The sequence below is a fragment of the Lissotriton helveticus genome, chromosome 10 (assembly GCF_964261635.1).
Source record: "Lissotriton helveticus chromosome 10, aLisHel1.1, whole genome shotgun sequence".
NCBI classification, from domain to species: Eukaryota; Metazoa; Chordata; class Amphibia; order Caudata; family Salamandridae; genus Lissotriton; species Lissotriton helveticus.
This window is the reverse complement of record NC_136071.1, coordinates 84,952,695-84,975,272: the sequence shown is the minus strand read 5'-3', so window position 1 is coordinate 84,975,272 and position 22,578 is coordinate 84,952,695. Positions and strand designations below refer to the sequence as shown.

General features: G+C 44.7%; 1 protein-coding gene across 2 annotated transcripts in view; it reads right to left on the bottom strand.

Annotated features, from left to right (window-relative positions):
* PALB2 (partner and localizer of BRCA2) overlaps window positions 1-22,578 on the bottom strand; it is a 107,928-nt gene that overhangs the window by 49,122 nt on the left and 36,228 nt on the right. Inside the window, exons 5-10 of one of the 2 annotated variants that reach the window (XM_078664799.1) lie at window positions 19,493-19,525; window positions 17,680-19,328; window positions 13,948-14,040; window positions 9,257-9,421; window positions 9,088-9,173; window positions 1,092-1,253 (exon numbers count right to left, since the gene is read on the bottom strand). In XM_078664799.1, coding sequence (XP_078520925.1) covers window positions 1,092-1,253; window positions 9,088-9,173; window positions 9,257-9,421; window positions 13,948-14,040; window positions 17,680-19,328; window positions 19,493-19,525 — 2,188 coding nt within the window. The remainder of the gene's footprint in view (window positions 1-1,091; window positions 1,254-9,087; window positions 9,174-9,256; window positions 9,422-13,947; window positions 14,041-17,679; window positions 19,329-19,492; window positions 19,526-22,578) is intronic. The other variant, XM_078664800.1, reaches the window with a different exon arrangement.

Genomic DNA, 22,578 nt, shown 5'->3' with positions numbered 1-22,578 from the left:
AAACAATTAACATTACACACAATTTTAAGTCAAGAAGCTGATAGATGTGCATTTGCAGCTGATAAGATAACTTCAACTGGCTCTATGGATAACCTTCCACAGTGTGGTAAAATGCACCACACACATTCCTGAGATGAGCACAATGGCTCAAAATCTTTTGGCCCTGCTAAGAGCCTCAATGTGAGTAAAACCTCCCCTAAGTGGGTCACCCCTATATTACACTACACTATTCAGCAATTTGCAATGCCTTAAAATCTTCATCAACTTTTCTGAAATAAACATCGACAGTTTATAAACGTCTTTGTTACATAAAATGTTTCTATAGCACTGTACTACAAATATTTAACATGGGCAGGTGTCCAGACATACATTGCTGGATAATCTATTGTCAACACAAGCTTTGGTTTTTCACACAGATTTTTTGCAACAGGCTTTGGCCTTAAGCCAGAACTTACTTTGAAACATACTTCTGCAATACACTTAAGGTGTGCTCAGCCTTTACCTTGTTTAAAATGGAGTACTGTTTGCACCTCAAATTTTATGGGTTTGTAAATGTGCACCATACAACTTTCAACATCTACACTCACACTTACCTCTGAGGTTTACACTGTTTTCATTCTATGCATCCACACGTGAAAACACAGTAATTCTATGTAGTAGATAACTATAGGCCCTTTACCAACAACTTTCTTTTTTTTAAATGACAGAAGGGTTTATGGAGTGATACTGATAGCAGTATAACGGATGATATAATTTGAGATGTCATCAGTAATATAATAACTTTCGTCATTTAGGATGGAATGAGTGATGTAATTTGTGATGTCATAAGCAGTGCATGATGGGTGCGCAAGTTAATAGTTAGTTCAACTATAGCTGGTGAATTCAGTTTTTTTATTTTTAACATTAGCATCTCGGCACTTTACTACAAACGTCACTTTAAGCCTTGTTTATTTCAGTGAATAAATATATGTTGTAATTGGTCTAGCAGGCTAACATTGTACTTTTACCTATATCCAACAAACACAACTGCTTATGTGATATGCAGCCAAAACTATTATGTGACCATAAAAGTGCAAGGCTCATTTCCTCACCTTCCCATTTCCGAAAGAAACATAACTTCCACATATTGATCAGGATGTATCCCACTGCTGCTGACCACTCTTCGCCTGGAGAGGCCACGCACTGTTAAAATAGGTCCACTCTTCACCTTCAACGCCGACAGACCAGAGACATCAGAGGAACAGAACAAGACCCTAAAAAAAAAAAAAACAGATGTCTGCATTGGTGGAACATGTTATTTATTTATTCAAAAGTTTTATATAGGGCTAGCTAGACCCGGCGGTATCAGAGTGCTTTACATGAGGATGAGCATTGTTACAGAGCATAGTTACACGTTACATAGTTACAAGTTTCAGAGCATCGTTACAAGTTGCTGGAGCGTGGTTACATGCGTTAAAACCTATACATAAGTGAAAAAGCAGGCATGGGGAGAGATTCAGTGGAGAGGGGATCGGAACAGGGGGTAGACAAAGAATGAAAGAGGGAAAGAGGTGGGGGAGGGTGAAAGAAACAAACCGGGAGGCGAGGAAAAAGAATGTCCAACGTTCGGTGTGCTGTGATCCCAGTGGAAATTGTGTTATTCCCACATCTCCGCTGTATGTGGCTCCCTTAACGCTGTGGACTCTCTCAGAGGGGTCTCTGAGACTCCATTTACATGAAGTGTTATGTGTACCTGCTGTTTGATTAAAACCCAGCACACAAGTGCTTGATGGAGAGAACTTGCAAACACTTTGGCTTGAAATGTTCATAACAAATCCGCTCTAAACTGAGCTAGTTGCAAAATAATGCCAGATGCATCTACTTTACTCATAATCAAAGAGTAGGATCTCTGACACAAATTCTAGATAAGGTCCCCATTTCTAGTGTCATGCTCTTTCCTTACAGAATATGTTCAGTTCAACGCAAAGAACGTGCCAGCCACAAAACCAATAAACTTCGACCCACATAAAGTAGCATGCTTAGAATGATGGGACTGATAGTACTGCCAGTCAACTGTGGGTTCTTTGTTGAAAAAAAGTGATGAAACTAGACATTAATGGTCAATATAGATAAATATGCAGCCATGAGTAAAGATTAAAAGGGATTTTAACCAAAACTGTCAAACATGCCCTAAAAAATGAATGGATCCAGCCTTCAGATTTTAAATGGTTAATAAAAAGGTACACACTCTAGAGACTGTTTTGAAAAATGGGATGGGCATATACATAGGTAAAAAAAGTGATTTGACTTTTTTATTTCTATACTAAGCCAAAAATCAACAAAACAAAGTAGGAGGATGAACTCAGTACAGGCAGAGAAGACATGAAAAAAGGCAGTAGGAAGGAAGTGGAAAAAAGGGGAGAAGAAAAGGGAAGGGTAAAGAGATGAGAAGTAGGGAGTAAAACAAAGAAGCAGTGCTGAACAGGCTTGAAGTGGTAACCGGAGAGGATAAGAATGAAGATGGAATAAAAATAAGCAGGTGCACAGGTGTGTCCTGGGAATAAGACGGATAGCATGTGGGGGTTTATACGCTGAGTGTGGATTTGTAATACGAGGTACAGGTGATCGGAGCAGAAACAAAGCATGCAGGCAGTACCTTCCACCCCATAAAGAAATAAACAAGCATTTACAATGCAATGGTTTCGCCTTTGGAAAAGTTAGAGCTATTGGCATTGTAAATGACAAAATTTGTATTTATATGTTGGTTTTGAAAACAGATAAATAAATGGCATTGTCATTTACATTGCCATTAGCTTAATCTCGGCAGTCACTCTGCACTCCCTAGTCACTCTGCACTCCCTAGCACTCCCTAGTCACTCTGCACTCCCTAGCACTCCCTAGTCACTCTGCACTCCCTAGCACTCCCTAGTCACTCTGCACTCCCTAGCACTCCCTAGTCACTCTGCACTCCCTAGTCACTCTGCACTCCCTCTGCACTCCCTAGTCACTCTACACTCCCTAGTCACTCTACACTCCCTAGTCACTCTACACTCCCTCGTCACTCTGCACTCCCTCGTCACTCTGCACTCCCTAGTCACTCTGCACTCCCTAGTCACTCTGCACTCCCTAGTCACTCTGCACTCCCTAGTCACTCTGCACTCCCTAGTCACTCTGCACTCCCTAGTCACTCTGCACTCCCTAGTCACTCTGCACTCCCTAGTCACTCTGCACTCCCTAGTCACTCTGCACTCCCTAGTCACTCTGCACTCCCTAGTCACTCTGCACTCCCTAGTCACTCTGCACTCCCTAGTCACTCTGCACTCCCTAGTCACTCTGCACTCCCTAGTCACTCTGCACTCCCTAGTCACTCTGCACTCCCTAGTCACTCTGCACTCCCTAGTCACTCTGCACTCTCCAGCACTCCCTAGTCACTCTGCACTCTCTAGCACTCCGCACTCACTACTCTGCACACTCACTACTCTGCACACTCACTACTCTGCACTCTACACAAAGATCTGTTACAATTAGAATAAAATAAAACGAGGTGTAAAAAATGATATGAAGTAATATTCCTCGAGTTTTTCTAGCACCCGATTCTCTCCCTTCCTTCCCCCTTCTAGCTCCCCATCTCACCATCTGCCATCCACGTTTTCAGATTATGCTGTGAATGGGTGCAAGTATTTATTTTACTTAATGCAGTTTTATATAGCGTAAACTTTTCTAGCATCCGATTCTCTCCCTTCCTCCCCCCTTCTTGCTCCCCACCTCACCTTCTTCCCACACTTTTTTCAGATTATGCTGTGAATAGGGGATGGCGGGCAAAAAGATGGGGTGAAGGAGGGACGAGGGGGTCGTAGGGAGGGGCGCCAAGGACGGGTGGTGGACGTGGTATACAAGGACGAGGAGGGATAGAGTTATTGGGTGTAGGGATAGGGAGGGTCGTAGGAAGTGGGTACGAAGGGAAGGGGCCGGAATGGAAGGGGGGAGACGAGGGAGGAGATGAAGAGAAGAAACGTCAGGAGAGCTGAAGGAAGGGGGCCGGACAAGCTGGCTGCAGAGGGAAGAATGGCTGAGTGAAACCGGGTAGTGGAGAGAAGGAGGGACGAAGTGAAGGAGATGTGAGAAGGATAGGATGAGAGGGTTGGAAGGGAGCCTGGCTGAGGCTCGGCAGACGGGATGCAGCGGGGGGTCTGTGTGGAGTGATGGAGGGGTAGGGTCAGTGTCTTTCACTCCAGTTGCCACTAAAGTCTCCGAGAAGGACCAGTAGAACAATTATGTACCTAGAAGAAATAATAATGCATTTTGTATAGCACCAAACGCTACTATTCTGCTGTTTCTAAACACTGTAAAACATGGACTTACCACCTCTCGGAGGAATGAAAGACTGGGTCTGCCTTATTCGGATTTGAACTCATGACTTTTTCCAATAACTGAAGATAGGAGAAGATGTGGCATAATGGCAAGAGCTAGTGACTTTGGAGTTGGTGAACTAGGTTCGAATTTCACGTGGGCTCAACATCCTGTGATTCTGGGCAAATCACCTCCGGCCCCAGGCGAAACCTAAAAAGGTTTGCCGCCACTCGCTGAGCTGGGATGGCATTTCCCTTTCATGACACGGAACAATGTGCAGTGTGAGAGGCATCTGCTGCTGGGAACACCAACCAGGCGGTGGTCTGTGCGGGCGTGTGCTGCTGCCTTCAGCTGCTCGGAGGGCAACTTCTGCGGGCTCCCTCAGCCTCCTCCTCACTTCTGCTCCACGCAGATGCTGCTTTTGATTTGTCTTGCCCTCCGTAGTGAAAAGAAGTGACGCGGGAGCGCACAGGACCGCAGTGGGAAGTAAGTCATGCCGTCGACTTATCAATCAGCGGGCGGCGGGCGGCTGGGACGCCGCTCCAGGGAGCTTCCAAAACCGCCTTATTTTTAGACAGTTACACTGATAGGGGAGAATGGCACCATTGTGTCTCTGTTAGTCTGTTGTGGGGTGGGTACTAAGCTGAGCTGGAAGCAGCCGTGCCAATAACCCAGTTTAATTGACGGAAAGCTTACGAAATGTGTTGTGATCGGCAGAGGGCACGGAGACACATGCTCGGGGGCACAGCGTGAGCATCACCTGGCGCTGCAGAGCCCAGGCGAAGCTGGAGCTCCCTCCTGCCACCGCTGGATCCAGGGCACAGCAGTCTGGGCTCCGGCTGCACACCGCCTTCAAGACACTTGTTTGCATATTTCATGCTCGGGGAGACGAATGCCTCGGAATCCACAGTTGTTCCCCTGAGCACTCTTCGGGGAGTTTCACGACTTGTCTGCCTAGGACTAACTGCGCAGGAAAGCCATTCGAGAAAGGCTCTAATGTGCCACTAAATTTAATGTCCCGGTTTCCCTTCGTGTATTTGCATGTCTGCGTGTTTATGTGCGAGGCGAGGCGGTGGCGGAGTGAAGGGGGGTGTGGGTTGGGCAGGGGTGGGGGAGCTGCAACGGCCTCAGCTGCGAGGGGCTCTTATCAGAGTGACAGATCGCTGTATTGTGCCTGCTCGCTGCCTCAACCCCATGATGGCGCTAACGTGCTGCCATCATCCAATGGGAGCAAACTCAGTCGCCAACTAGAAAGGAATTGAATTGTAGACTGACCTGGTTAACCATACGAAGAAAGAATGTTTTGTTGAGTATTAGTCAACATGTTGGAGCGGGAATAGCTCGGAGTCTCCAGTATTGACGACCTAATGTGGGCGGATTCAGTAGGCACACGGACAGCGGGAGGGGGGCGGAACGGACAGCGGGAGGGGGGGGAACGGGCACACGGTCAGCGAGAGGGGGGGGCGGGAACGGGCACTCACCTGGACTTCTTCCGGCGGCCGCGGTCGGCATAATGACGAAAACAAACACTTAAAAAAAAAACGAAACTCCGCCCACCGCCCGATGACGATGCAATAAGGGTGGAGAGGGAAAAAATCTCGGGAACGCCCATGAATCTGGTCCAGCCTTGACGGACAGATCCGACTTCCAATGGCTAGCCTCCATTTATGGAGCTAGCCAATGGAAGAAGGGGCGGATTCAAGTCCCCCATACTGCAAAACAAAAGATTTCTCCTGGGCGGAGCTAGGAGCTCCGGCCCCAGGCGAAACCTAAAAAGGGCATGTGAAAAACAAAATTGATGAATTCTTGAAAAAAAAGATCTTTTTCAGGTTGGATTCACTGCTGTTATCCTCGTAGCTTTCACCATTCACTAACCACGTGTAAGAAGGCGAAAGCTATGCGGAAAAAAACAGCAGAGAATCCGCGGAAGGAGATCCTTTGCCCCATTTACCTAAACCAAATATAATTCTTTTACAAAAGGCTTAGTTTTATAGCACAGAATGCATCAGGATATGGGTAGCACGAGGTGAACACAGTTCAGGGCAAAATGAATAATGAAAAAAAATGGAATTGACTGAAGTATGTATCAATAAAGGAATAAAATAATTTATCATAAGCTGAGAAAGAAATAAGTAATCATTAAAGAAATTTAAAAAGTAATGAAGCATTGATGAACTATGAAGTACATTAGTGCTGCAGAAGGTCGGAAGACACTAGGCCCAGGGTGGAAAAGTGCAAAACAAAATTTGTATACATCCCCCAGTGATCAGAGGGGCGCACCAAATAGCTAAACATTCAAAAATCATAATCATGACCTAAAGAAAAACACATAATGAGCAGAAGAATGAGAAAAACAAGCATTGGCAAAACCAATAGGTCTTGTCTCTGCGAGAGCTTTTGGTTTAGTTTTTTTTAGCTGTGTTGTACAGCACTGTGGTTGTACAGTAGGTTTAACATTTATTCTAAATTGCTATGAAACTGCTAATATTGTTTTGTTAGTTATTAATGTGGGAGGGATGGTATGAGCTTTGAAGTGGAATATGAAATGGAAGGGAATTAGCAACTTGCACCTACCCCCCTCCGAGAATCCTTGGACTAGTCGACCCACGCTACCACAGAAAGTCAGGTACCCTAGTAGGTCAGGCCCGGGACATTGAGAGTACAAAGCCTTTAACCCACATGGTTGGGCACAGTAGCTCATGCCTGCCCCATGGTCCTCTGAAAGGGGTTCTTACAAGGCTCTAGAGCCAGAATAGTCCTTGACCCCGGCAGCTCCTACGATAGAGGCTGCAAGGAAGGAGTGACCTTCACCAGTTCTGGTTTGAAGACAATGCCTCAGCACGTGTAGTACAGGTGTGGTGTCATCTCCTCTATTTATTTGAAGACTTCATGAAAGGAGCAGATCTGGATTGAGACCTAGATCTGTAGCGAGCCCGATGCACATCGTGGAAGCAGGCCATGAAATGCTGTGCCTAGTGGATCATGGTGTGACACATCTTGCTCTACCTCAAGTCATGCCTTGACCTCAAGCACCACAGGCAAACTTCATGGGGTCAGATGTGGACATTTGCTTTCACAATCACGACAGGCTTTAACCTTGGAACTTGAGGGGATGAGAAGAGAAAGCTCTGGATCTGCGTTGAAGGTTAGAGAAAAAGGGCAATGGACATTAGTGTGCTGTAGTGGGCACTCTGTGGGCTACGGTGATGTCATCCTCAGCGCAGGGAGATCACCTATCAGCGTAGGGAGAGCTATGGAAAAAGTATGTCACATGGGGATATGCAAAAGGTGAGGAATATCCAGGTAGAAGTTTCCATCATAAATAGACTTTAAAGGATTATGACTTTACCAAATTACGTAAGAGGAGTCGTAAGACGTAATCTACTTTTCAGTCATAATTTCTCATTCTTGTGGAATTATTTAAACACTCTTCCTTATCATTCAGAGATGGATGAATCGCCCATCAAGTTGGCCTGGGTTAACCAACCACTTAAATGAATCACTGTCCAGGAGTGCGGAACCACTCATGATCAAGACTGCTGACAAATATTTGGTTAATGATCCATGTTTCCGGGGGTATTATTTTGTCTGTGATTGTGCTCCAAGTCAAATTTTGAGGCTTTTCCACTGAAGAGACAGGTGACATCAAAGTCTTACCTCTGCAATCAAGTATCACCAGCCAGGAGTCAGGTTATCAGAAGCCACACGGTGGGCCAAAAGAAATGTGGACTTGGAGGCACCTTTGAGATCTCCTTAGGTAATTTAGGATGAAGGAGTACCTTGCATAATTTTACAATTAGAATTGCTCACAGCCACTTCATGATATCTCATGTAGGCTTTTGTAAATTTAGGTCAAAAGGCTGCCCAGAACAAGTGTTATAAGAACTTTATGCCTACAAGTCTCCTTGGTGGTTGTACCCATAGATTTAGGCATTGAAGGTACCTTGGAGCTGATTCCGGTCTTAGGCATGTGCCACACATATGAATGTTTCCTTCGGTACGAGAGCAGATACGGAATGACTTATGCCACAAAAGGGTCCTCCTTGATTCTTATGACAAACTATGGAGAGAAAAAAATTACCCAGTTTGAGTGGAAGGCTGTGAAAACGAAGGTCCACTGGCATGAGGATGCTGGGGTCTCCTCTGCTTCTGGCCATAAATGTATGTGCACTCTGCAAGGTGGTCAACTAGAAAAAGAACAGCTTCAAGGTAGACTGTTGGTCAAGCTCTATAAGGAAAGTAGGTGGCAAAGTGCGGAATTTGCAGTAAATGAGACCTGTTCTTATAACATGACTCTGGATGCTACAAGCCAGACCTGCGAGACGTTCATGACAAGGCATAAGGAGGAAGTGGCTGTAAAATAAATGCACAGAGGATCATGTGCTGTGCTCAAAGACTAAATTACCTGATGCCAGATAAAAGGCCTTAAATTGAATGGAGAAGAGCCTGAGGCAGCACATGCAGCTTAGTTTCCACTCACCTTTTAATTTCTTTGACCCAGTGCCATGGAAAAGGCCTGTATAGCCAAAGAGTCTGGAGGAAGGTGGGACAGACATGTCACATCAGCAATATCTCTTCAGACTGAAACGCTAGTGGGCAAAATGAAGCAACACTAGATTTGGGCACTGCAACAGGGATTAGTAGGAAGGAAATTAAGTGCAGAATTCAACAGAAAGCAGCCAGAATAATAAATGTAAGCACTTTGAATGGGAAATCCCTTCTCTGATCAAACTGTGACACAAGACAACACAAGCTTACCAGATTTCCTCAATATCCAGGTGCCCCAAAGCGACACACAAGACATTATGCTGGTCAGGTAGTGGGATGAGCTGCACGATGGGAACCTGCAAGTGCAAATAGGGTCGATATTATGAGAACTAAAAAGGCAGAGTACGTAGAGTAGATTTCCTGAAAAGATTTTGCATACCTCAGGAGAATTCCAGGTGTAAACAACTTCCCACTGGCAGCCATTGAGGGGTTTCCAGACTGAAACAGAGGATTTGCTTGCTGTCACCATGCACAGTGCCCTACAGTCAACGCTGTCCCACCAGACTGTGCTTAAGTCAACTGCACAGGTGTCGCTTGCTGGAGGCTGTCGAAAGAGGGCAGACTTACGTATTGTTCAGAAGGGCAGCACATATTACTGGAAGTGTTCAAAGATGGCAATAGTCGCAAAACAAAACAGCAGACCAGTGTGGGAGGCTAATCGTGCTTAAATGTTAAAACATAGGAGCTCTGGGTGTATTCACGAACTGAGGGAAGCTCTGTGTGGTCCTATTACTGGAACAACAGGCCCAATGCAGATCCGGAACATGCAAGGTTTGTGGATAACTTAAATGGGAAAAACAGGGGGTGGAGGGGTTGCTCAAATCACAAGTTAAATTTATTGACAGGTCTACAGTTTCAATTATTGTAAAAGCATCAGTGGCGTCAGCAGGTCATTACTCAAGGGCATTAGCAGAGTCCCCAACTCTGCTAATAAAAGGGTGCTGCACGTTAGCTTTTGGTGGAATGGGTGAGCTGGGTTTACAGACTAGTTGATGTCCGTGTTATAGCAAAGGATCTATGACAGTCACCAAAACCAATATAGCTAGGAGCTCTAATGTCTTGAGCATTCAACAACCCAGAAACAGTATTGACTCACAACTAACTATACTCTAGAGAGTTGTAACGCTTAAACTGAAACTGTGTGTAAATTTCAGTAGCAGGCACGATAAAAACCATTGCAAGCCTGCAGTTTGATGTACATGACCAGCATGTGAACTGCAGGGCTGTGATTAGTCATACAGTTTTGACTCGGAGAAGCACTGAAAAATACAGATGTGTGCAAACCATGATTGGTGGCGCGTTGCCAGCAGGGACTAGGGCACAGGAATGGCACAGATGGTGTACAGAAGGTTCAAAAGCTGAGTTACACTTATGTCTTATGTAACAAAATTAGGAGTGGGGGCATTGGCAGCATAGGTGTGGATCTCCGTACTACTGTATTTTAAGACTGAGGAGCAATGCAGAGGTGAATGGATGAGGTTTAGTACAGCGACAGACTTTTTGAATCAGTAGCAGACTTTTCAAGTCAGTTGTGAAACATGCTAGAAGTCTCTTGATGCCTGCAACAAAATAACTTGGAGCCAGGGGAGCACTGTAAGACAAGACAGAAGTAAATTTGTAAAGTTGTTGTGAGAAAGTGTCATCTTTCTTGCATTAGTATGCCCCCACTTTTTTGCTGAACTGCTGATGTGCTTTGACTAAGTGTGCCCTGGGCTCCTGCCAACCAGGTACCCAGGGCCTGTGTTCCTTCCCTAAAGCTGTATTGAAACAAAACCCAATTAGCATCTCTGGTCACCTATCAGCGCCTAGTAAATGGTACCCTAGGTACTCAGGGCATGGTGACCAGAGAAGAACCCTAAGGGCTGCAGCACTTATTGTGCCGCCCTTAGGGGCTCTGTACCCTGACGCCCACACACTGCCTTTGCAGGCTGAGTGTCTAAGTACAGAACTAAACAGAGAGTCGACATGGCCCACATCCCTGTGTGCTATGCCCACAAACCCCACTGCCCCGGCATACATCAGTCACCCCTCTAGCTGGGTGCCCTATGCCAGTGGTGTGGGCACAGGTGCAGGAGCCCAGGGGCCCCTACAGTACCCAGGGCCATTCCTGGGCACTGTAAGTGCAGTGCTGCCATTTAAGAGTATATGGTGCTGGGAGGTCGCCATTACGAACTCCACAGCACCATGATGGCTTCACTGAAGACTGAGAAGTTTAGTATCAAACTGCTCAGCACAATAAACTGATGCCAGTGTGAGGTTTAATGTAAAATGCACCAGAGGACATCTTAGAGATGCCCCCTGAAACCTAAACCTACAATCCACGTCTGGACTGAGAGGCTGCCTTGGCTGCCACATAGCAGACATGTTGCTGGACCCCTGGGTGGAGAGCCCCCCGCTCTCCTGGGCCTGCAACAATGCACATCCTGGGCAAGGTGCTAGGTCTCCTCCCCCAGGATGGGCAGGGGGAAGCTTCAAAGGCATGCAGCCTCGGTGAGCTTCTCCAGACCATTTGCTGTACTCAGCAACTGGCCCCCATCAGTTCTGTCCCCCACTCTGGCGGGAAGACTGGCGGGAAACCCTACGTCAGGAAGGGGGGGGTGCCAACCCCACCCCTCAGGTGGGGAAGGCGAGGTGAAGCACTACCCAAGGCATCTTGAAGATTGGGAGTCCTATCCAATCCCAGCTAGGTTCCTGCCCCCCTCCCACCGGAGAGGAGCTGGCTAGGGGGTGTTCCCACCCTAGGACAGGGACATATTGGTCCCTGCCCTTACCCCACCTGTAACGCCCCTAAATTCAGTATTCAAGGGCTCCCTGAACCTTCCTTGCTCAGATCCCGTTAAGAAAAGAAGAAAGAAGATCAAGAAGAAGAAGACCCGCCGTGCAGCTGCTAACAGCAGGACAACACCAACTGACTTGGCCCCAGCCCTACCGGCCTGTCGATCCTGGAACCTGCTCCTGTCTAAACCCGGCGACTCCTGCAGACAGCAACCTTGGAGCACCCGGATGACCTGCCTGCCTTGACCCTCTTGAAGACTGAGACTCCCATAAGCAGAGGCTCTGCTCAACAACCCTAACCTTGGTGCCAGCCAGGAAGTTCCAGACCAACCCACTCTGCACCCGCCAAGCCCGGCCCGTGCGATCCGAGAACACAAGGACGTCCCCCCGGCGACTGGGAAGCAAAGTCCAGTGCCCAAAGACCCTCCTAGTCGAACCAGACGACGCCTGCAGCCTCAGAACCAGGGACCCCCCAACCGCGACCAGCCGTGGGTAAGATTTCCCGACGCCCAAAGACACCCCTGCACCCCGCGCCCTGCGACTCCCTGTGCCTTCCTTTGGGGTACCTACCTCTGCTCCAAGATCCCAACTTACCTCTCGAAGTGGTAGTCGCACCTGAAGAATCACCGTCCCTGAGCCTGCAGCCTTTGTTCCCTTTTTACTTTTCCCATTGAATAACATTGAGCGCCCGACGGCTCATAAGCACCCTGCACCCAACCGCCGAGTGCCTCTGGCTGTGCAACCTTTGTCCTATCCTACTTCCCCCTTTGCCCTGAGCAAGTGACCAGGAGCCCAGCTCCCACAGCCGCGTGGCTTGCTAGCCAGCAGCCATCAACCGGAGGCCCCCTGCCCCTCGCCCCTCATTGGATAACATTGGGCCGAACTACCTCTGCACCCGGCTGTCCCTGTGCCGCTGAGGGTGACCTACTATACCTACCTCAAAAAATCTTCTAAGTGTGAAGTTTTGAAAACTTAAAATATTCCCATAAAATCAACGGAATTCCGAAGTACTCACCTGTGAGCAGGAGAGAAGCCAGTACTGCATCTTGTAACAGTACTGAACCTCATAAGTAATCCTAGCCGGGTTTACTAGTAACTTGAATTTTCTCCATAGGAATCCATTGTGTGCTTTTCTGTGAAATTTCTTCTAAATGTCTACTTTTGAAAACTTTAAATATTCTTTAAAAATCATACGAAATACTGAACGTAATTACTTACCTGTTTTAAGTTGAGACCCCAGTACTGGATTACAAAAGTAATGAGATCGTACTTTAACTGCAACCTAAATTTTCTCCCATTGGATAACATTGCCATATTTTCATTGAAAAGTTTCTAGTGTGAACTTTTAAAGTAGCTTTATATTCCTTAAAAATCACTGCAATAACTAAAACGTTTTTACTAAACTGTTTTCAGCTTAGACCCCAGGACTGAATCTTGGATCTAGTCCTGGAACTACCAAAGTAATCTACAAAGTAATTGGCTGTATTTATATAGAAAAACCCATTGAGCTCAATGCTAAACTGTGTTTAGAATGGTGTTGCCTACTGCAACCCCTGTACCTATTGTGTTTACAAAGTGTATTACCTATCTGCAAAGTACTCATCTGAGACCTTTCATATTGAGAACAGTATATGTGGATACCTGTTGGTTATAAAACTAAAACAACTATATCTTTGATATAAAAACAATTGGCCTGGAGTTCAGTTCTTGAGTGGGTGAAACCTTTTGCTGACTGGGTGTGTACAACAAATGCTTTACACTGTCCTCTGGTACTGCCTTACTGCTCGACCAAGCTACCACTTTAGAGAGTAAGGTCACACCTGGCTTTAACCTCCGTTATACCTCTGGGGATTGTGGACTCTATACACACTGCACCTTATCTCTTCCAGTGTATATAGAGCCACTTTCTCACAGTTGTGTACTGGTCATGCTGTAGGTCTGAAATGGGGTGCTGTGGCTAAGCCAACTGTGGATGTTAGTACTGGAATACAATACGTGTTGGTATTTATATGTGCTCCCTTGCCCCTTTTAAAGGTCAACACTCTTTCTTGGTGCCGTGTTAAGTAGTTACTCTGTACATTTATACAGCATTGTGCAGCACGTCAGATCTAAGCTATGATGGCAGACCTGTGCATGATCCTTATTAAGTACATTTTCCGACAAGCGGGAGGCTCCATTTATGCGCAGTGTTGAGCGGTGAGTGAGTCCCTGTTGTAGAAATCAGAGTGGTACTGTCTATTCACGGAATCAAAGAATCAGAGACTCCTGGCTGTATAGGTGCCACACTTTTCTCACCTGTATCTGGGAGAGAAGCTGAAGGTCTACTTTCAGTGTCCTTTCTCTTCCAGCACCCCACACACAAGATGCAGACTCCTTCACAGGCTCATTCTTTAAAGACAAAAGGTTAGAATATGTTATTTGTCTGTGATGCCCCGAGCTATACGTGATCCGCAAGTGTGTGAGGTGTGAAATAGACACAAGATATCTTTACAAAACAAAACGCCACTTGGTCATTATGTCAAGCACATAAGCACATAAACCTTGAGTTACCTAATTAACTGGACCCTAAACATAAGAGCAATCTCAAAGGACAACAAGAACAATTTAAAATGCTTGGTTGTGACTTCTAATTATTGGCGTTACTAAGTTGATGTTTTAGAAAACTATCACACGGGCAGAAGACTTCTGTGGTGAAGGCAGAGCAAGATTCTGAAATAGGTGCAACAACAGTGAAATGGAGCAACAAGGGAACACCTCAAGACAGGCATCAATGGCTGCTGAAATTGCAAGTCGAAAGGAAGAGAAAAATATATGTAAGGGCAACAGAATGGATTGTGAGGGAGAGCACACAGGGGAGAAGATAATAATCCTGTCGGCACAGGCAAATGGCAAGGAAGAATTATAAAGGGGGTGGAACACAGTAGAGGTAGCAAGTGGAAAGAGGAGCAAAGCCATGGAAAAGAGGGAGAAAAAGTAGTGGGACACAGAAAAGTGAGTGTAAACTTAGCTGGGGTCCAGGTGGGGAACAGGAGTCAAAGGATGTGAGAAAACAAAGTAATCCGAGAAAGAGTTAGAAGACAGGGTGTAATGGCGAAGCCATCCTGATTCTACATTTTAACTGGCAGCAGGAAGAACTATTAAAGAGCTTGATGCATAGGTAAACAAAAGAGCAGGGGAATGCCAAATAGAAACTCTGACAGTCAATGTTATTTGAGAGCATAACATACGTCTAAGGCAATGTGTTTGCTTCCTAACCCAAGTGAACCATTAGTATTGACAACTGATCTTGTTTATTGATCGCATAGACCATGTGGTTTGAATAATTAAGACAAATGGTTCGACAGAGTGGTATCAAGGCTTCTCCTTGCCAGCACAAAGTCATCCAATCTGGCTACATACAATAGATGCTCCCTCTTATCTGCTTTATTTAAAGTATCAAATGGTTGTCTTCATGTCTAAGGCATTCAGTGGAAATGGTGTTCTCAAATGCAGGCATTGGTGACGTAAAGAGTAAATTGCTGGTATTGCCATTGGGCCACTCTTTGCCATTTTACATGCTAGAATGTATCACAGTTCAGAGCCGGTGATCTGCGGAGCTTCTTACTATCCCTCACAGGAGATTATTACGATATAAATATTCTGCATTAATAAACGACATGAGCACCAAAGCAGTGCACCTATCAATGATTTTTGCTCAAGACTCTGGCAGAGGCACACCCGCTGATGCTTACTTCATGGACCACAATGCTTTGGGGCAACACGCTGGTAGGACAAGCAGTGTGCGACCAATTGGACTTTCTTTTATATTCAAGCTCAAATGCATAATTTCACACTAAAATACAGCGCCAAATTCCGTTTTTGCAAATTACTTGAAAGTTGCATGTACCTAGTTTTGAGAAGGCAGGTAATTGTTACTGTGTTGATCTGTTTTGACATCTGCAGTTTTTGAAGTTGGTGATGAAATGCACCTAAATTCTCGGAAATCAGGCATGATATTCAGTAAATCATTGGCACGGTCTTCGCTTCTGCCTCTGAATCATCATAATCTTCATAGGAATGACAACCAAGCCTTACAAGTTATGCATTGTTGTAGGTCATCTGCTCTACTGGGGAGCCCTTGCTCCATCTCCACACCATTCACTTAGTAAGCAGGTGGCTAGCATCACAGGAAGACAGCCATTTTTGAAGGGCCATTTAAGAAGATCATAAAATTGGGAACCACGTTTCCCATTGAAAGTGTACCTCATCAGCCATATTCTTGCTTTGACAATAATGGCTTATAATACTTTCGGCAGATACTCCGGAGGTTCTAAAAGTAATGATTACTTCCCAACCCCATCCACAATACCTGGCATTAAAGAGCAGGTTTTCTCCGGGACATTTACCTTGGCTGCTGGTGAAAGTGATATTAGTGTGTGAATCGGTCTAGGGTTCAAGTGGTGGGGATATGATATGATGCAAACCTGAGAAGTAGATGTAGGGCTGGTCATAGTGGGGATGTTGATGTCGGTGATCTTATTGAGGGTATGTCTGAGCTTTGTAGAAAAGCACCAACATGGAGTACAAAATGGAAATAGTGCTACTAGGAAAGATCATTATTTTTACTTTTTTTTAAAATCGAAATCTAATGAAACAACAATTTTAAATGCTACAACGTGGAAGTCAGAATGGTTACAATGGGCATTCTGTTTTTGTTTTACAAATAACTATAGTTTTAAGTAATCCAAGTTAAGTACAAAATAGAATTTGCTAACAATATAATTACACTACATAGCCTATAACATCAGCCAAATGAAATGAACAAGACAATGAAAACCCAAGAATTTCAGGAACAAATTGCATAATATATCTTCTTACAAAACACAAAGTGATACATTCTAGATGTACATTATGCAGAGTCACTTTTAGTACACACAGACAAATGTTGGTATTTTATGGCTATGTAAAGCGCTATGAGGGTGGCAATAGTGTTTCCATCTTGTAATGCCTTACTCTAGATCCATCATCGGAATTGATGGTTAAAAGCCCATTCAAAATCATCAATTGCTCAGATAAGACATTGTCTCAAAAGATCAATAGCCATTTGTTACTTATTAATGAAGATTCAAGATAATCCATTTACTCAATTTATCATGTCTAGCCATGGACTATACCCCCTTTATTAGACTAAACCTAACTAAGATCATTGCAAGGAAAGTTACGCGACCCACACACTCAAAGATGAGTTTTCACTTTAATTTTTTTAATGTTTCAGAAACCTCTAGGATGCAGAGGTAAAAACTAGTGAAGCATCATTGCTTAGGTTTAATGTATACACTTAATTGATCTGATTCTGCCACTTGAAATTTCGAACTAACAATTTTTTACTATCGTGGGAGGACTGAGTGCAGTGATGTGACAGTGAGAATATAAAACATTCAGATTGGGATTAAAGAAATGCCTAGCAGTACAGGTGACAAAGCAAGCGAGATTGATATGAATCTTTGCACAATTGGGAACAATGTCAAAGATTGGCTGTACTACTTTGCTCTTTTTAATTAATAATAGGATGCATTAGTCGCAGTTTTCAAGAGTCAGGAGAGTTTAGAATCTTAAACGCTGTTGAGATATGCGGAATGGAATCCGGAATCGCTTCATGTCAGTTTCCAAACTACTGTTTAAAAAATGTATCTTATTCCCCTGAACAATAGGTTCAACCGCCGTTAAGTAGCTAATGGAATGAGTAGGTGGGGAACTTGTTACTGTGTTCCACCTCAGCAATTAGGTTCCTCTATGCTAGTAAGGCCCGCTCACTTCTCCAGACATTTGCGCTAGGCAAGCAGGTGAGCCGCAACATCACAAGCCAAAAAACATAAAGAACCTTAAACTTCATAAACCTGTGGAGCACAACATCTTTACAAAGTAGAAACTGGATGCGCCTCAAAACAGTACATAATCAAAATGTAAAAATGACAAAGTTGTGTCTCACAAACTATGTAAAACACCAGCATTTCCCAATTTGAGCTCTTGCATGTACGGATTACTAACCTGTTCCGCACCTCCGTAGCAGCTGGTCTTCAAATCGCTTTCTGGAAGTCTCCCCTCTCCAACAGCTTCATTAAGGATTGGAAAAATAACATTAGGCTCACTATGTCTTTCCTGTGCAATCTTCAACGTTGTGCGGCTGTTTTCACACAGGTTTTGCTGCTCCAAAAATAACGTTTTCTTGGACGGTGCATGGTCAGCCTCAGTCTGCCAAGCCTCACATGTGAGAGGAATGTTCTCCGAGTGATGCAAACTCATTTCACACTGCTCTGACTTTGACATAATAGCTCTGCTTTGAGAATGTAGCACATTGGTCTCACAATAGCCTGCATCTGATCCAACAGGTCTCATGTCAGTGTATGGCTCACTGGTTTCATATTGTGTCTGTGATCTAAGGAGCCATGTCTCCGACTGTAGCTCAGTGGTTGGACACAGTCGCTTCTGCAAGGTGATAGGATTTCTTAGATAGCCTTTGACATCTGTTGTGCAGTGTGTGAAATCACTGTCCTGTTTGCTAAAGTTAACATTGGTTGTTTCACTGCAGAAAATCCTTGTAGTCTGTGACTCTGGTTTACAGGGAACACTAGAGGGGAGCTCACTGATGAGTGAAGTACAAGGAGCTGGTGTTGGGCCGAAAGTGGGGAAAAAAGGTGTGCTTGTTGGGACTCCAGTATGGCTGGCTGTATCAGGTGGGTCAGTTCCAACAGGGGTCATCAGCAGGAAGCTGGCAGTTGATTCAGACCCATCTGGCTGATGTGAAACAGATCCTTGCAATTCCAAGGTAGACAATTCAGCCATAGGGTCCCCAGAAAGAGCAAGATCATCAACATGAATTATATCGTTCGTTCTCCGTTGTTTAAACATTGTCTCCTTATTTTGAGATTGGTAACCAATAAGTGCAGCACCGGTGTATAGCTGATGACTGGAATCTAGCTCACTGGAGCATTCTGTAAGGAGATTGTCACTCTGGTGAGTTTGGTCAATGCATTCATTCTCCGCATTAGGTTCTTTAGTGGGGCACCCAAATTCATAAAACTGTGTTTCCAACGTAAGCACATCAGAATGTTTATATTTGTCAACAAGATGCTTACTAGTGGAAGAAAAGTCTCCTGACTGCCTTGATGGAGTTCGTTCTTGTATGTCTTGCTTAGTGGTGCAGTACTGGTCGCTTGGTTCCCTTAAAACAGTTTGGTCTTGAAGTACTCCTTCAACGGAGTATGCCTGATCTTCCTGCTCCCTCAGAGCTCTCTCTTTAATGACAGCTGCACTAGTAAAAACTTGTTGTTCAGATGCAGTTCCTGAATGATCCCTTTCTAACAACCCTGCACTTTGCATTTCAGTGTCTATATCGGTCACACAAGCTTGATCTGTATCTTGACCACCATTGATTCCAAACCGTTCATCTGGAAATTGACACACAAATGATTCTAGAGGTGGAATACAAGATGATTTTAACTTTTCCAATTTAAGGAGACCATACTCTTCGTCTGGCAAATGAAAATCTTGGACGTCCAAGGTGACGGGAGGCATTTTCAAATTAAGTAGATCTTCTGGTGTATGAAAGAGAGAGTTCCTCCCCTTCAGGGGCAATTCCACTGATTCACGACTGTCCAATACTTCTGTAGTCTCATTCAGACTGCAGCCTCTTTGATCTGCAAATAAGGAATAATGCATGAAATGGACTTATATTTTTGTCATAAATTCCTGAATTCAACATCTGTATCCATCAAAGTCAACTTCTGCTAATATTTTTTAATAGATCATGCAGTTACTGACTCATCCTTAACACTAAGCAACACAACACACAACTACTGACCTTCCACTCTGCATGCAACATCACTGGTGACATCTAGGGAAGGAATTAGAGACATACATTTTTGAAAAAGAGCAAACATTTAGATTCTGGGGCACAAGAACATCCTATTGAAATTCAAATAAAAGTATGCTCCTCACTTTGGGCAACACATTTTGTCACTTTGTTTTAATCGAATTTATGTGCCCAACTCATGCAATAAAAAAAAGTTATCTCAGAAAAATGGGACATATGATCACATTCCCAGAAGAGGGCTTCCTTTTTTCCATCAGAGTTTTTCCCTACTTATTTAAATTCTATTTCAATTTTTATGGTGATGCAACCAACCTATCTTGGATACTACTGTATTATTAGCATCACATCCACATACAGATTTAAGACTGTCCATGTGGCCTATCAAAGACACACAACATTAGAGCATTGGAGTTCATTTGTAATTCCACTTTTTTTCCAGCACATTTTGTAACTACACTCGCAGTGGCTAAAATGGCCCTTATTTCTTTCATTTTCTCTCGCACCATATTCACTTTATGACACACTAAACTACTTTCATGCTTGTCGTGGCTGTTTTGTGCCAAACACAACAATGTAGATTTGCCACAAGCATGCTTGTCATTATCAATGCTCATTCCATGAATGTAAGCAAAATCAACAAGCATTGGCATAGCAAATAGGTCTCGCATTTGGGACCTTATAAGTGTTTAGTTATCTAGCACAATATCCTTGGTGCAACAACACCAAGTGTTGCATGGCTAAACACTTATAAGGTCTCAAAGGCGAGACCTATTGGCTATACCAATGCTTGTTAACACAGCGAGTGGTTTCAGAGGAGGAAATTTGCCATGCCATAGATTGAGAATGGAAGGCAATGGGAAACATGGATGGATGGATGCCTGCAACTCCTGGATTTTCATGTCTGAATTCCAGGCAACTCCTTTCTGAAATGCACAGGGACTGCACAGTGTGCGTGTGTGCCTGGGTGAGAGTTTAGGAAAGGAAGCATGTTGCAGAACCCATAAGCTTGCTACATGTATTTAACAACATCTGGGCCATGGTAGATTATTTTACTTTACAATCCCCATAAAACAATAACAGACTCTTAATAATTTTGCAGTACTCCAAAGCCCCATACATTTGAAGCATTCCCTGATATAAGTGTTCAAGACTTGCCAAGTGCTACATTCCGGGCTGCATGCATTGCACTGGTTAATGGCTTCAGCTCGCTTCAGTCACTGTTAGCTTTGAGCCAATCTTATGGAATCAGATGGTAGATGATGCAATATTATGAGCACGGCTGTTTTTGCTTGCACCAGTTTACTTCAAATTAGAAGCCTGTTCCCGGTTTGTAGTTTCTATTTTCTAGCTAGCTCTACCTGGAGAACCACTGGCCCACACGGAGTTCCTCAACTGGCCTATTATGCACTTGTTAAAAGGCCTGTAAGACTGGGCCAGAGTCATTCGCCATTTGGGAACGTCTAGAACTTCTCATTACTTCTCTCTGCAGGTAACAGGCTTCAACAACATACGAATTACAGATACAGTAGTCGCATAGCAGGAGAGCTGGGACAGGTCTTCAGAGAGATTCACCAACACCCTGTGTTTAGTATTTGCTGAATGCATGCAGGCCTGCACATCTTTGACTGTGTACCCACAGATCCAAAGCATCACATGCACCAATTCCTCACACGCGTGCAGTTCTGCACATCAATCACTTCGTAATCAGAGCAGTTCTGTACATCGATAGCCTTGTGTGCGCTCAGAATGAATGTGATTTTTGGAATGAGATATGCCTGCTGGAAAACGTGCTTTGGAAAGACATATGCCTGCTGTTCACAGAGAAGACTGCTGGATGAGATAGAAAAGAGTGCAGAGCTAAAGTCATCCCTGAATGATGGCCTCAGTGATACTGGATAACCCGACTGTCTGATTCTGCCCCATTGCCAGCACTGGGAGGCAGATGAAGTGAGCTCATGGTCGCAGAGCGAGGGTTCACAGTAGCTCACAGCCAGCATTTGTAATTAGAAAGAAGCTGATGTGATCAGATATACTGCATGCGTCAGTGCTCATTGAAGCATGTCCAGTGTATTTGTTTACAGCATGTGACTGGTGTCACATAAGATGCCAGTCACATGCACACTGATTAGCGCTTCTGTCCTTCTCCTCCCCCATAGAGGTGTATTCTGAGACCGCCGTCTGACACCCTCGCTGATTGACACATAGCCTTGGGCAGCACAGGGCTTAAGGCTAATGCATCCTGGCAGTGTTCAATTAGTGAGACATGTCTTTCGTCACACATCGCGTTTCCCCCATTCCTGCCAAGAGTTAATATTCTGTTCCAGCTGCACGTGCAGAGCATAGCAGAGCAGACCTGGGAACATCTCTGGCAGGTTACAGCAGGAGGGGGGCGGGAGCCTGGTGAACATGGATAATGGGAGGGTGGGGGGCTTACCTTCAAGTGTCACAACTCATCCAGCTGAGAGAGAGGGGGCGGGCCAGAGTGCACCGACCAAAGGCGTCTCAGATGCTGCGGGTTGTGCAGGCCCTCCTATTGGCTGGGTGAACTGTAGTCTTTAGCTAGACTCCGAGTTAGTGAGAAACGAAAAAAAGGAATTCAAGGAATGCAGCGTCTCGCAAGTGGTGCGGGTGAGCAAGCACCAGGACATGTGTTTTGCATTATCACGCAAACGTATGGGCACGATAATTCATAACAGATGGTGCCTGTGCGGGTAACCGCAAGCAATAGGCCACACCCACGAGCGTGTGGTGAGCATTTTGAAGCTCCCTTACTATAAGTCTCGACAGAGCAGCGCATGCGTGCTGCGCTGGGCTCAACCTAAAAATGGCATCCATTCAGATTTGATTTAAGACACACACAAATCCATAACACGCACAAAGACTTGAGTACAACTGGAAAGGTATTTCTATAATGGTATCCACCACAGTCTGCTGATTTCAACTGCATATTCTATTATTTTAATGTCAAATATGCTTGCTTTCCACTACATTTCTATCTCTAAATATTTACAGAAGTTACTTCAAATTACCTGGGACCCACTAATAAACTTTTGACTCACTAATTTCACTGATGA